At 41.0% G+C, this 15,431-nt stretch overlaps 3 protein-coding genes and 1 long non-coding RNA gene across 6 annotated transcripts in view; 1 reads left to right on the top strand and 3 right to left on the bottom strand.

Annotated features, from left to right (window-relative positions):
* Nucleotides 1–15,431, top strand: part of LOC144989034 (NLR family CARD domain-containing protein 3-like) — a 242,440-nt gene that overhangs the window by 45,764 nt on the left and 181,245 nt on the right. The gene's annotated exons all lie outside the window — the stretch shown is intronic.
* The window catches only part of LOC144988997 (NLR family CARD domain-containing protein 3-like), a 273,480-nt gene that overhangs the window by 238,028 nt on the left and 20,021 nt on the right, over nucleotides 1–15,431 (bottom strand). The gene's annotated exons all lie outside the window — the stretch shown is intronic.
* LOC144989544 (uncharacterized) lies at nucleotides 866–6,269 on the bottom strand. Its single transcript, XR_013653795.1, has 2 exons — nucleotides 3,275–6,269; nucleotides 866–2,858 (listed from the first exon to the last, which is right to left on the bottom strand). It is a non-coding gene; the product is annotated as an uncharacterized LOC144989544 (long non-coding RNA).
* On the bottom strand, nucleotides 6,378–12,055 carry LOC144989178 (uncharacterized). Its single transcript, XM_078941356.1, has 2 exons — nucleotides 8,009–12,055; nucleotides 6,378–7,866 (listed from the first exon to the last, which is right to left on the bottom strand). Exon 1 carries the CDS (start codon nucleotides 10,063–10,065, stop codon nucleotides 8,641–8,643), a length of 1,425 nt encoding a protein of 474 aa, XP_078797482.1. The 5' UTR covers nucleotides 10,066–12,055; the 3' UTR covers nucleotides 6,378–7,866; nucleotides 8,009–8,640.

The following is a 15,431-nucleotide window of genomic DNA, read 5'->3' as shown; positions in this document are numbered from 1 at the left end:
ATGCAGATGATACTCAGATCTATGTGTCACTGACAACAGGTGAATATGGGCCAGTGGATTCACTCAACCACTGCCTCAAACAGATCAGTGCGTGGATGCAGAACAACTTTCTCCAGCTAAACTCAAACAAGACCGAAGTTATTGTTTTTGGCCCACAGAAACAAAGAGAAAGAGTCAGTAGCTACCTTCATTCTCTGTCTCTTAAACCCTCAAATCAAGTCAGAAATCTAGGGGTAATCATGGACTCTGACCTGAACTTTAACAGCCATATCAAGTCAGTAACTTCAGCGGCATTTTACCATCTGAAAAACATTGCCAAAATCAAAAACATAGTGTCAAAGCCAGACCTGGAGATACTTATTCATGCATTTGTCTCCAGTAGGTTAGACTACTGTAACTGCCTGCTCACCGGCCTCTCCAAACCAGCTGTAAAACAGCTTCAGTGCATCCAGAATGCTGCTGCTCGAGTCGTGACCAGAACCAGGAAGTATGATCACATTAGTCCTGTGCTCAGGTCTCTGCTCTGGCTCCCTGTACCTCAAAGAATAGACTTCAAAGCAGCTCTGCTTGTGTACAAGTCTCTCCATAGCCGCTCACCAAAGTACATCTCTGACATGTTAGTGCCATATGAACCATCTCGTACTCTGAGGACCTCAGGGGCCGGCCTCCTGTTGATTCCCAGAGTCAGAACTAAACAAGGGGAATCAGCATTTCAGTATTCTGCAGCAAAAATCTGGAACAGCCTCCCTGAAGTCGTAAGACAGGCCTCCTCTGTGTTCATGTTCAAATCTAGACTTAAAACATTTCTTTTTAGCCGTGTATATGACTGAAAGGTCCCATCTGCACTTTTCTTTCCTTTCCTTCCTTTATTTTTAAATCAATTTTCTAATTTTATCTTTTCTTTTGAAGAAAATTTTATGTTGATTATTTCTATGATGTATTGTGATTTGAATGCATTTTTCTGTTTTGTGGAGCTCCTTGAATTACTTTGTGTACGAATTGTGCTATACAAATAAACTTGCCTTGCCTTGCCTAAAATTAAAGATGTATAAAAAACATTTCAACCATAATGAAGACATTCAAGAATTAGCTCTAATGACTCAAAACGAACAACTCATTTCTATTTGTAGGTACATCTAAAACAATTTATTTTATAAAAAGGTTGTACATATTTTGTCAGCAGTAAAACTCTTTGTCTGATATCATTACACAAATATTCAAATGTATTGATCCATTACTTTTTTGCTTTTTATGAAGAGAAAATGAAAACCTAAAAAAACTAATAGAAAGTAAGAGTATCATATTATTGCAATACATTTGTAGAAAACTTCATTTCGACACATTAAATACTCACTTGTGCCTCCCTCTAATGAAGTTACTTTATCAATATGGTATGGAGGCCATCAGATTTTTCCCTCCTGCAAAATAAAGTCTTTGACTGTGGTGCAGAGGTTGAGGTGTCGACTTCTTATCAGAAAAGTTTAGAATTTAGAGTTTACACTAATTCCTTTGTTACATTGTTTGTATAGAGAAAGTCTTGTGAGTTCTCATGTGTGTCTGAAGACTAGATCTGCAACTAAAACTTGAATCACATTCTTTACAAGAAAAAGGCTTTTCTCCTGTGTGAGTTCTCATGTGTCTTTTGAGATTAGATGTGGAATTAAAACTTTTTTTACATTCTTCACAAGAAAAAGGCTTTTCTCCTGTGTGAGTTCTCATGTGTGTTTTGAGATTAGCTATTTGATTAAAACTATTTTTACATTCTTTACAATAAAAAGGCTTTTCTCCTGAGTGAGTTCTCATGTGTCTTTTGAGATGAGATATTTGATTAAAACTTTTTTTACATTCTTCACAAGAAAAAGGCTTTTCTCCTGTGTGAGTTCTCATGTGTGTTTTGAGACTATGTATTCGACTAAAACTTTTTTTACATTCTTTACAAGAAAAAGGCTTTTCTCCTGTGTGAGTTCTCATGTGTTGTTTGAAAGTAGATATTTGATTAAAACTTTTTTTACATTCTTTACAAGAAAAAGGCTTTTCTCCTGTGTGAATTCTCATGTGTATTTTGAGATGACATCTGCGACTAAATCTTTTCTCACAGTCTTTACAAGAAAATCGCTTATCTTCTGCATGGATTCTTGTGTGAATTCTGAACAGAGATATGTTACAAAAGCTTTTACCACATTCTTTACAGATATAACATCTTTCATCAGACCCAGTTTCCATGTAGTCAGACGGGTTAGTAATTATTGTTGAGTTTTTACCAGACCTGATAGAGGAAAGTTTCTCTTCTTTTTGAGATTGTTTGTGTTTCTTACCAACATTTGTCTTCTTGGGATTTTCTCTAACATCAGAGTCACACTGACCTGCTGACATGTGAGAGCTGTCCACACTTTGGACATGTCTTCTGTCTCTTCTCTTCCTCTGATCTCTGTTCTGTGGGTCTGTCTCTTCATCTGTAGTTGATGTTGATTCTTCATGTTGGTTTCCTTCTTCATCCTGACTATCAGTTATATTAAACCTCTGCTGATTGTTTAGATCTGCTTCACTGTTCTCATCTTCCTCATAGGTAGGAATCTCCATCAAGGTATCAGTCTCCAGCTTCAGATCAAGCTGATCTTCATCCTGACTGATGCAGAGTTCCCCTGGTTCCTCTTTCATCTGTGGAGGTTCTGGTTCCTCCTGGTCCTCTTTGGTCTGTGGAGGTTCTGGTTCCTCCTGCTCCTCTTTGGTCTGTGGAGGTTCTGGTTCCTCCTGCTCCTCTTTGGTCTGTGGACGTTCCGGTTCTTCCTGTTCCACTCTGAAGTTCCTCTGCTGGATGCAGAGATCTTCCTCTTCAGTCATCAAACACTGGGGGAGTTCTGCAGAAACACAAGTAGAGGCCATTTTATATATTATAGTGACTGTATGCTAGGGGTGTAACGGTACACGTAGTTGGACCGAACCGTTTCGGTACGGCACTTTCGGTTCGGTTCACGTTCGAACCGTTTTGGTTTTTCGGTTTGTTTATTTTTTCCCCGCAAGTGTATCAACTTTGCGTTGAGGTGGAATTAATGCTACTCGTGGTATTCTCACTGGTTTCTGCAATCGCTTGCCTGTAGGAGGGGGGGGGGGGGGGGGGGGGGAGCGTGTCGCGTGCAGTAAGACTGTGTGTGAGCGCGCGTTCAGTTTGTGTAGCTCAGTTTTCAAATTTCTTGCACATTTTGGCCACATTTCATATTGTCGCGTGCGTGTGTTGTTCAATTGTGTTCTTCTCTGTGTGATGAAGGTGACATACCTATGTGGTGGAGCTGCAGCTGTGGTTTCCAGATGACATCCAGCAGTCTGCGCTGACGACAGAGCTCCTCCTCGTACTGGACGATGGTTCCTTCACAGAGTCTGCAGATTTCTTCAGCAGCAGCAGCTAGTCGCTCGCTGATCAACTCTCTCAGAGACTGAAGGGAAGACATGGTTCCTGCTCCGATCTTCAGCTCCAACTCCCACAAACACCTTCTTTACGCTGCTTTTTCGCTCGATGCTGACAGTTCCTATCCTCCTTTCGGTCCAAAAACGTCACGAACGTCCGGACAAAACCGCCGCTGGTCTCTGAACACAAGCTAGCTACAAGCTGCTAGCGCCGCGCGCTGCTGTTTACTTCCGGGTCACGCTGATGATTTAATTCTGAAAAAAGCCTTTTACATTTCGATAATCCGAATATTTATTTTTTTAAGAAAATAATTTGCAACATTTTAAGTCACGAAATATATTTTAATAAAAAAATCTAAAAAAACAAAAATCATTTTGTCAAAACCGCTTGGTAAGCGGATATGACGTCACCAGAATTTACGATGTACTTTTTTTTTTTAAACGATGTACAGTTATCCCTTGCTATAACACGGTTTACTTTTCACGGTTTCGCTACTTCACGGATTTGCATTGTGCATCGTGTTCTGCATTCTGATTGGCTAAAAAGTCACTCCACTTCTTCTCTACCTGTGCGTCAATAACGTTGCAGTTTAATATGTACACGTAGGTAAAACAGCTAGCCAAATTTACAACAGATACGTGCAAATCATTTTGCAATTTCGAGTTTCTCTATAACCCATGGAAAAAAGAGTGACACCAACAACAACTGCCTATCACTATCACTATCACTGCCTATCACACACCTGAGTCACTATTTGTCCGACCGTACTTTTTTTTTTTTTTAAATCATTTTAAATTTTCTCCCGTTTAATCCAATTACTCTCGGGTCGCGGTGAGCGGGGCTAATCTCCGCGATTTGAAGCCTTCTGTTCACATTGATGATTAAAATTATTATTTGACAGTACAGAACAGAAGTTATTTGTTGAAAAACCTTTTCTAAAGTACTTTTACTTGTGAAACAAATGCTTGAGCCTGTAAAACGGTTTGTTCTTTCTTTTCAATGTATAATAGAGAATTTAATTGTATAATAATTGTTAAAAAAAAAAAAAAAGGTTTCTACTTCACGGATTTTGCCTATCACGGGTTCTTTTTGGAACGTAACCCCCGCGAAAAACAAGGGTTTACTGTACTGGAATTAATCCCAAAACCAAACTGTAATCAAATATGTGAGCATAAAATGACTGTTTAGGAGATGAAGAACTGTTTAGAGTAGAGACTTAATAGAGACTGAAGCTTTTTTGTTTTTACTATTTAAGAGAATTTTTACATCCAACCTCAGTTTATCTGAAGTCTCACATTAGAACAACAATTATTTCTGGTTTTGTTTGACCCTTTGTTATTGTCTGCAGGTCTGCAAAGCAGAAATACCTGATGTTAAACTGAATAAATTCACTGTAAAAATGTTTGTATTGTTTTCTTCTCGTGTAAAAAAGACAATAATGATGGAGCTGCAGCAGGATTACTTGGCTCAGTTTTTTTTTAACTTATATTTAAAAATAATTCCAAAACTCTCGCAGACACAACCACCCAATGAATTAAAGCACATCTTTTAACAAAAAACAAAACAAAAAAAATCTATACACATAAAAATATAAAAAAAACTTTCAGTATAAATTAAAATTTAAGGCAATCAACAATCTAGACCCTATATCAGTAACCATTTTGTAGCAGATTTACAAAAGTCATTAATGAAAGGACTTGGGTTCTGAATACGTTTCAATGAGGATGAAAACAGTTTAACTTCATTCTTAAAACACATTAATTAGCTCAGGTACAGTGGGGGGGGGGGGGGGGGAATAATTGTCATGGGCAGCATTTGGCTATTGGAACCGCCCACTTCCGTTCACATAACTACAACAGAAAGAAATAAAAAAGAAATAGATACAACTAAAAAAATACATTTAGAATTGTAGTTCACAATACTAGGGATTGTCATACAACATGTGATCTTCAATGAAAATGGACAGTTTTATTGCTTTCTTTTTTTCATGTATTTTAGTGATTTAAAATATAAACAGTTCTTAAATGTAGTGAATAATGGTTTGGTTTTAAAAAAATCTACTCTTATGAATGAAGAATTTTCCAGAAATTAATACAGTATTAAATGCCAAATCAAATAAATTATCAGCAGAAACTACTAATAATATGATGTTTTTGTAACTGAATAGAAATAGGAAAAGGAAAATTTGAGGAGCACCAACAAAGAAATCCTCCCAAAAACTGTTAACATATATACATTCAAAACACAGATGATCAAGTGATTCTATATTGCAGAAAAACAGTTATTTTCTTGAAAAAAAAAACAACTTTAGGAGTCTCCACCTCCTTTAGCTATTCAGGTCTTCAGCAAACTGAATCTCTGTTTCTGTTTTTTTGTGTGCATTTATTTTAACTGGTCTATTTTTATTTGTTTTTTAACATTTATTAATAAAATTATTATAACCTTGGTACCTCCGTCTCCTGCCTTTGTGTGCATCCGCCAAAGAAAAATGAATTCCCTCTGGACCACATTAACGTTAGCGACTTCCACAAACAAGAGTGACGTCGTTCACCGTTGAGTTGACTACTGCGGGTCACTTCTGGATCATTTCACCGTCACACAGGAGATCACAGATGTTCACATTTTATTGGAAATATGAATGGCCTTGCAAAAAAATTGAATGTTTTCAACAATTCAGAATTGAGCACTAAGCCCTGCAGTGTGAACGTAGCCATGGATGCTGGGATGGAGTCACCAAACTTTTTTTTGTGAGGCCACATTAAGTCTTTTACTTTAAAACTTTAAACTGCTTTTATCTTTCTTTGATTGTAAAGCCCTATAATAAAGTTGTATTAATTCATGATCATTATGTAAGGGTTAATGGCCGACGAAGTGTGCGGTTACTACTTTTTAACGCACGCCGTGGAAGCCTGAACCGTCCGACGCGAAGCGTTAAAAAGTAGTAACCGCACACTTCGAAGGCCATTAACCCGCTTATACCATGGTCATTTACAAAAAAAAATATTTTTCATTCAGTTTTAGTACTTTATTGTTGTTTTTTGTTCAGTTTAGATCACTTTTTCACAAAAAGCGGACTATTTTTTATGTGTTGCTGCGCGTTGTCATGACTACAAGTTCAGGTGCGGAGCCTGCACTGTAGCGGAAAAATGTAGGATCATATGGTGATCGTCATGATAAAATAATCAAAGCGTCATTGTGCACCTTACCGCTAGTTATTGTCCAGATGATGAAGCAAAGCGTGTTAAAGAAACAAATACACAAGTAGCTTCCAAGATTTTATCATAAGAAATCTCTAAGAATAAAGCTGAACATTAGCTGTCAACAACAACAACAAAAACGGTTTTATTAATTAATAAGTTATTTTACATCGAGCCTGTTAACTTTGAACCGAACAAAAAAGTCGGCTTTAGGAAGACAGAATTATTTATTTAAAATTAAATTCAACATTGCCATTAATCGTAAAATTTGACAGAGATACTGGCATGTCCATCATATTGCTGTTCGAAGGACCGATATTTAGTTTATGTGGACCCTGACCACTGCTTGTGGCGACGTTGCGGGACGACAAAATGTTGCTCCATTCTCTCCTCTCCTGGAGTGACGGAGCCTGCAGGCTGCTTTCACAGCGGTGCCCCGTCACAGACATGATCTGGCGTGATTCCAGACCGGCGTCTGAGAGTCGACCCACAGCCGTGCTCCGCAGGCTGTGGTTTGTGTAAATCTAAGACAGACCCACCTTAAAAAAAAAAACAATCATAAACATGCAGGCAATTTACAAAAGAGGAAGAGAGGTTTGACAAAACAGGGCTATGTAGATGCACAGACCTCTTCACTAATTGTTTTTAGCATTGCTCCCAGGTAGTTGAAACCCATCGGTTCCCTGGAGTACCAAACCTCAGCTGCTGCAGTGACGGAGCGCTTCGGATGCAGATAAAAAGATTTTGCATCTGGGGGACATTTAGAGATGTATTTCTTGAAACTTTGTATTGGGCACAGAGGATCCCCGGGTCTTGCAAACATAAAACCTCTTAGGTTTTGCTTGTGTGGGTCGTTTTGTGGTTTTTAGTGTCCGGATTATGTGATAGGCTGAGGTATTCCGCGCCTGCCTCGTCTCTGTGGATGCTGAAAGATGCCATGGTCAGCTCACGGCACCCCTCCCTCCCACGTCGAGCCAAACACAGCTGGATGTCAAACCACACCTTTCTGACGAGGCCGAGGGGCGTGTCGGGAGACAGCGCAGATGAGCATCTGATTTTCTCCAGGTCCGACTCAGAAATACGAGGATGGTGGGAGCTGGTGTCTTTCCCACTCTTTCTGTAGCGCTTCATTATTGCCTTAAAAACCGCATTGCTGCTCTTGAACACGGTGTCGCTGATGATGTTGACGTCTCTTAGGTGGCGATTGATGCCGGCTCTCAAGCTCCTCAGACTGGCAACACTGTACTCTCCTCCTTCCTTAGTGGACTGAACAGACGCATAAAAAAGCCGCAGACTCTCATTGAGAGTGGTGACAGTGTAGTTTTCAAAGTTAATATCCATGTTTTTTTTGAGCTAGGAATTCTCGAAATATATTAACTGCCCATTTCGTGATTTTCTTTGTGTTTACCTCATCCTTGTCATCTTCCAAAAAGTTCAATTCTTCCGGTGACACTTCCTTGTGTCTCCTCTCCCTCTTTTGATGTTCTTGTCTCTCTTTCTCTGTGGCTGCATCCCAGTCATCAAAATTATCAAATTGACCGAACAAGTTAAAAGAAACAATGAAATCACTCATGACTTTTGCTGTGTTGTTGTAAACTTTGAAATAACGTCTTTTAACGTATGTTTTAAGTTTATTCTAGCGCAGTGATATGTGACCGGAACATCTTTTTTCACCGTGCGGTTATCAGGTTTTAACGCATACCCAGCAGCCAATCAGAATCGAGTATTCAACCGGACCATGGTATAAAATAAAATAAATAACACTATTTATAAAAAAATAAAAAAATGACCAAATAACTGTGATTTTTAAAGACTAAATGTCAGAAAAAAATATACTGATACATTAATATGAAAAATAATAAATAGTGGATCCTCTGCTGTCATTTTCCTGCTGAGACTTTTAAACTCTGCTTGGAGAAAAAGAACAAAGTAAACACATGAATTTCTATCTCATTTTTATTTTTATTGTGACGCATAAAAAAAAAAAAAAAACGCCCCTCTCACCCTCCGCGGGTGGTTTCTCCTCTAAGCTCGGGTCCTCTACCAGAGGCCTGGGAGCTTGAGGGTCCTGCGCAGTATCTTAGCTGTTCCTAGCACTGCGCTTTTCTGGACTGAGAGGTCTGAGGTCTTTCCAGGTATCTGTTGTAGCCACTCCTCCAGCTTGCGGGTTACTGCCCCGAGTGCTCCAATTACCACAGGCACCACTGTCACCTTCACTTTCCATGCTTTCTCCAGTTCTTCTCTGAGTCCCTGGTATTTCTCCAGTTTCTCATGTTCCTTCTTCCTGATGTTCCCATCGCTTTGCACTGCCACATCCACCACAACGGCTTTCCTCTGTTCTTTATCCACCACTACAATGTCTGGTTGGTTCGCCATTACCATCCTATCAGTCTGGATCTGGAAGTCCCACAGGATCTTTGCCCTCTCATTCTCTACCACCTTCGGAGGTGTTTCCCATTTTGACCTTGGGGTTTCCAGTTCATATTCTGCACACATGTTCCTGTATATTATTCCAGCCACTTGATTGTGGCGCTCCATGTATGCTTTACCTGCCAGCATCTTACACCCTGCAGTTATGTGCTGGATTGTTTCAGGGGCCTCTTTGCACAGCCTACACCTTGGGTCTTGTCTGGTGTGGTAGATCTGAGCCTCTATTGCTCTGGTGCTCAGGGCTTGTTCCTGAGCTGCCAAGATGAGTGCTTCAGTGCTGTCCTGTAGGCCAGCCCTCTCTAGCCATTGGTAGGACTTCTTGATATCAGCCACTTCAGTTATGGTCCGGTGGTACATCCCATGCAGGGGTTTGTCCTCCCATGAGGATCTGTCCTCCAGCACTGTATCCTCTGCTCTCCATTGCCTGAGACATTCACTGAGCACACTGTCAGTTGGGGCCTTGACCTTGATGTATTCATGGATCTTGGATGTTTCATCCTGGATAGTGGCTTCTACGCTCACTAGTCCTCGGCCTCCTTCCTTGCAGCTAGCATACAGTCTCAGGGTGCTTGATTTGGGGTGGAACCCTCCATGCATGGTGAGGAGCTTTCGTGTTTTAACATCCGTGGTCTGTATCTCTTCCTTTGGCCATCTTATTATTCCTGCAGGGTATCTGATAACTGGCAGTGCGTAGCTGTTAATTGCCCGGGTCTTATTTTTGCCATTGAGCTGGCTTCTCAGGACTTGCCTTACTCGTTGGAGGTATTTAGCTGTTGCAGCTTTCCTTGTTGCCTGCTCCAGGTTGCCATTTGCCTGTGGAATTCCAAGGTACTTGTAACTGTCCTCGATGTCTGCTATTGTTCCTTCTGGGAGTGAAAACCCTCCTGTCTGGACTACCTTGCCTCTCTTTGTCACCATCCGGCTGCATTTCTCGAGCCCGAATGACATCCCAATGTCAGTACTGTAGATCCTGGTGGTGTGGATCAGGGAGTCAATGTCACGCTCGCTCTTAGCATATAGCTTGATGTCATCCATGTAGAGGAGGTGACTGATGTTGGCCCCATTTCTGAGTCAGTATCCATAGCCAGTCTTGTTGATTATTTGACTGAGGGGGTTGAGACCTATGCAGAACAGCAGTGGGGACAGAGCATCACCTTGGTATATCCCACATTTGATGGACACTTGTGCAAGTGGCTTCCCATTGGCTTCAAGGGTGGTTTTCCACAGCTTCATTGAGTTTCCTATGAAGGCTCTTAGAGTCCTGTTGATGTTGTACAGCTCCAAGCATTCAGTGATCCATGTGGGTGGCATCGAGTCATAGGCCTTCTTGTTATCAATCCAGGCTGTGCACAGGTTGGTGTGTCGTGACTTGCAGTCTTGAGCGACTGTTCTGTCGACCAGGAGTTGGTGTTTGGCTCCTCTGGAGTCTCTACCAATGCCCTTCTGTATGTTACTCATGAATTGATCCATGTGCCTATTTATCTTTGTTGCAATGATGCCTGACATGAGCTTCCATGTTGTGGACAGACAGGTTATTGGCCGGTAGTTGGATGGGCCTGCACCCTTTGAGGGATCCTTCTGGATCAGGATCGTTCGCCCTTCCGTTAGCCATTCGGGGTGAGTCCCATCTCTTAGCAGCTGGTTCATTTGTGCTGCCAGGCGCTTGTGGAGTACTTCTTTAGCCAGTAGGCATGTATCATGTCAAGGCCTGTCCAGTTCTTCATACCTGAGACTCTTTCTTGGATGTCTGCCACTGTGATGGTTACTGGATTCTGTTCAGGGAGGTTGCTATGTTCTTTTCTTAGAGAGACCAGCATTGCTGTTATGTGCTGTCTGTTTCTCCCATATACTTTTCCAGTACTGTTCAGTTTCTAGCCTTGGTGGGTCTGCTCGGCTGTTTTGACCCTGCCACTGAGCGTACACTTTTGCAGGTTAAGTTGCGAAGAGCCTGTTTATTCGTCTAGCTTCATTGTCTCTTGTGTACCTCTTTAGGCGGTTTCCAGTGCTTCAGGTATGGGCATCTGGCTGTATCTCTTAGGTACTTGCTTTCTCATTGTACCTCTTTGAGCCTCTGTCAGCTTACTCACATCCTTCCGAGTTGCCTTGATTTTGGCCTCTAACCGTTGCTTCCATGGTGGGTACTGTTTTCTTCCATGGTTGCTCTTATAGCCAAGTATCTCAAGGATCACTGCTGCTGAAGTGTAAACCAGTTCATTGGTTTCTGAGATGGTTGTGGTAGGAATTGCCCTCAATGCTTCATTCACAGTTTCCAGTAGACTTTCAGGTACGTCACTTAACCGTTGTAGTTGGTGTCGGGGTTGCCTAGTGTTCATTGTAGACATGATCTTGTCTTTCAGGTCAGTTGCTGCCTCGCTCAGCGTAATTGTGATTGTTGGGGCTGTGTACCCAATCTCAGGGTGGGAGTGTGGCATAATCTCCTCTCTGACCTGTTGTTCTGGCTCTCCCGTGGCATTGTATTGTATCGCTTCAATTTCAAGTTGTGATAGGAGTTGCCGTTTGTGGATGTTAGAGCACTGAGCTACCAGTTGTTTGGCAGTTAGCCTTGATTGTGGGTTTCGAAGCATCCATTCATTCATTCCACATTCTCTGCATGTAACCCCTCTGGGTGGGATTACTTGAGTAGTAGCATTCTAACAGAACCTTGTTCTCACATCTAGTCCATTTCCGTCTTGTTCCAGTAGCCCACTTTCGATCAGGGTGCTCTGGTTCCTCAGCACCTGACGCAGACCTTGTTTGGCCCGGCGACGTCTGAGCCGGCAGGACATGTGGTTCATTGTCTCTCATGTTGTGAGGTAGGCATTAACGTTAAGGGTCTTGCCCAAGGACCCTCACTGGGTGATGTAATTGCCCGTCTTTGTTATGGTAATTGCCCCATTTCCATTACCATTACCATTAATTGTTCGTTCCGCCCTGGGAATCGAACCCGGGTTTCCTGCATGACAGTCCTGCACCTTACCAACCGAGCTACCCAGCCGGTTGCATATATATATATATATAAATAATCCAATTTAAATGAATTACTTCAAGTGGTAATAAGTAATGTAGATAAATGTATTCAACCTAATGTCTTAAATTTATCCAACTCAATATTTTTTTACAACTCAAATTTACACATTTATCTAACTAAATGTCATATTACTCCAATTCAATTCAATGTTTTTCAATCTTGATTCATTGTACTTCTTGAACTCTCATATGTCTAAGTTTGAGCCTGCAGATATTTTTATAACAATAAAATGAAATCATTAACTTAGATTTGCATCACGGAATCATTTACCATTTCTCTATAGTTGACAAATCACTTTCTGGCAGTAGATCTGCTAAATAAACTCATCATCCTCTCCCTCATGGTGCAGAAAGAATCAAAAAAGCAGAAAGAATTAAACATAATTGGACAGTTCAGCTGGAAGTTGAGAACGAGGCTTTGAAACCAGCAGCAGTTTGAGTCCATTCTGATGTTCCATTCAGGTTTCTGCTACAACAAGCCTTTATTTTGAAAGAGCCAGTGGGGCAGAAACAACAGAAGGAGGAGATTACCAACCCCCCCCCTGGAATGTTGCCCCCTGTGCAGTGGACTAGTGGGGGCAGGGACGGCTGAACCAATCACAGAAGACTGTTGCAGCTTTCCCTCCAAAAGTCAACCAATCAGATGTTGTTGTTTGGATTCTTTGTCTTGAAGTTTCACATGTGGAAGCTTCCAGAGTCTTTTCTGTTTGGTCTGCAGGCTGAGCAGAACTGAAATTTAAAATTCAAAGAAATGGGGCGATAGCTTGAAGGACTCGTGGGGTCTTTGTCTGGTTTTAGAAGAAGGATAATGTTGGCGGAGTTCATGTTAGGTGGTAGAGATTGGCTTTCATTGATAAATTTTACCGTTTTATAAAACGTTGGTGCCAGTTGTTCCCAGAATTCCTTATAAAACTCTGCAGGAAAGCCGTCGGGTCCTGGTGCTTTGCTGTTAGGCGTAAGTAACAGAGCTTCATGAAGCTCAGACAACGAGAGCGGAGAGTCTAAATTTGTGATTTGCTCTTCGTTTAACTTGGGCAGGTTTACATTGTTGAGAAATGAGTTGATGCTTTGTTCTGATGGATTGATCTGTGGAGTGTATAAGTTTTGATAAAAGTCTTTAAACGCATTATTAATTTTTACCGGGTCATGGGTGACATTCCCTGTTTGGTCCATAATCGAAGTGATTGTTGATTTTTCTTTATTAATTTTAAGCTGATTAGCTAGAAATTTGCCAGATTTATTTGAGTTTTCATATCTTTCCAGTCAAAGCCTTTGTATCTGGAATTGTGTTTGTTTATTGATGATGTCATTTAACTGCAGCTTTAAATTTTTCAGGTCCCCCAGTATGTGTTCCTGTGCAGAAGCAGCATAAGCAGTCTCCAGAGTTTTGATTTTATTTTCTAATTCTAATAAATCTGCTTTCTCCTTGCGTTTTTTATGCGTTATATAAGAGATGATTTTCCCTCTCATGACTGCTTTTTCTGCTTCCCAAAGAATACTTGGTGATATTTCAGAAGTATTGTTGAATTCTAAGAAGGTTGCCCACTCTTTTTTAAAGAATTCAATAAATTCCTGGTCTTTTAACAGAGACGTATTAAACCTCCAGGTTGAACCCGAGGGTCTGGGTACTTCCCTTGAAATAGTAACAGAAACTGGTGCATGGTCACTGATAATAATTGAATGAATGTTGGAACTTTTAATTTCTTTCAAAAGGGAGTTACTGACTAATAAATAATCTAAACGAGAGTGTGAATGGTGAACTGGAGAGAAAAAGGTGAACCCCTTAGTGCTTGGATGACATGAGCGCCAAGCGTCGCAGAGACCCAGATCATTCATGTACTGCTTTAGAATACTTGCAGACCTCCATGTACGCTGGTTTGCTGCTGTGCTGAGTCTGTCAAGTTCAGGGTCCAAAACCAGGTTGACGTCTCCTCCTATAATGATTGTGGAGTCAGAGTGAACTGAGAGTGAGGTGAAGAATCTGTGAAAGAAGGAAGAGTCGTCAGCATTAGGACCATAGATGCTGGCTATGCAAAAGTCCTTATTCTGAATGGATATATTAATAATTACAAATCTGCCTTCTGGGTCAGTAACTGTATCCTTATGAGTAAATGTAACATTTTTATTAATCAAAACTGCAACCCCTCTTTGTTTGGAGTTGAAACTGGCAGAATACATAACTGGATACTGGGAACAGCACAGGAGTTGACCAGCTGATAATGATAAATGGGTCTCCTGCAGTAGAGCTATATCTGCTTTAAGATCATTCAGGTGATTTAACACTTTCAATCTCTTTGGCCCAGAACCAAGTCCACGCACATTCCAGCTAACGATGTTAAGACTGTTCATAGCTGTTCTAACCGGGAGAGTGCAAGGCTAAATAGTGCGTGTGCCCGTGCGTGTGCCCGTCCGTGTGCGCGTGCCCGCTGTGCGTACCTGCTACACTGACAAGCGCTGTGCGTTGTGGGTGAACGTGTCTTGGCTATGAGCTGCATGTTACGTGCGTCCTGTGTGAGCCTAAGTGAGGTTTTTGCAGTTTATCAACGTGTGTGTGCGGGATCGCGTGTGCATGCTCTTATGCGCGCTAGTATGCGCGCATAAGATGCGTGCATAAATAAATACTCACCGTGGTTGCGTTGACTTTACCTGATTCACATATGAGAACATGGGAAAATAAAACTAAATTAATAAAGGTAAAAAGTAAAAAAAAAGACCTTTCTTTGGAGGCCTGTACTGTTCATAATTAAATAAATAAGTATGACCTTGTGAAAATACACAATGAACCAATAAATCTCTGATAAATATATAAAAAGATCATGAAATTGTGAAAAACCTGCACACAGATTTTAAACGCTCATTGGCTGATTCCTGGAAATTGACTCATATTCCTAGATACCTGCTCTGTGGTGTTCCAGTCAGAGAGATGACATATTTCTGCTGACATTAGAGGATCAAATAGAGACAAACAATCTATCTGCTGCAGAAGATTCAAACATCTACGACTCTGTTTTTCTAGTTTGAGGGTTCTTGTGAACCACAGAGGAGCTTTCTTTAAGCGCCGGTGTGGGTACCGGATGTTCTCGGGTTGCCGGATGTTCTCGGGGTCCTTCAGGGTCCTTCAAATGAGTTATATCACTAGAGGAGACATCACATGGTTCTTCATGGGAGGAGAGCACCGCCATCTTAGTGAGGTCAAGTTTTGAAGACCAAACCACTTTTTATAACATTTAATAAAGAGCTCTGTTTTTGCTTTCAGTCACTTCATTATATGAAAAAGAAGAATGGCTTGAAATTGCTTAGTTTTGTTCAGAAATACAAACTTCACGAGTACCCCTAACTTAACTAGTATTAGACTATTTAGATTTTTTCTATGT

Source organism: Oryzias latipes, chromosome 2 (genome assembly GCF_053564925.1).
Source record: "Oryzias latipes strain Hd-rR chromosome 2, Olatipes_Hd-rR_3.1".
In the NCBI taxonomy this organism is placed as follows: Eukaryota; Metazoa; Chordata; class Actinopteri; order Beloniformes; family Adrianichthyidae; genus Oryzias; species Oryzias latipes.
This window is presented reverse-complemented; position numbering and strand designations above follow the sequence as displayed.

What these genes read in the sequence shown, in the direction of transcription:
- LOC144989178 (XM_078941356.1), bottom strand. Translation starts at nt 10,065, where the DNA reads ATGGATGACATCAAGCTATATGCTAAGAGCGAGCGTGACATTGACTCC.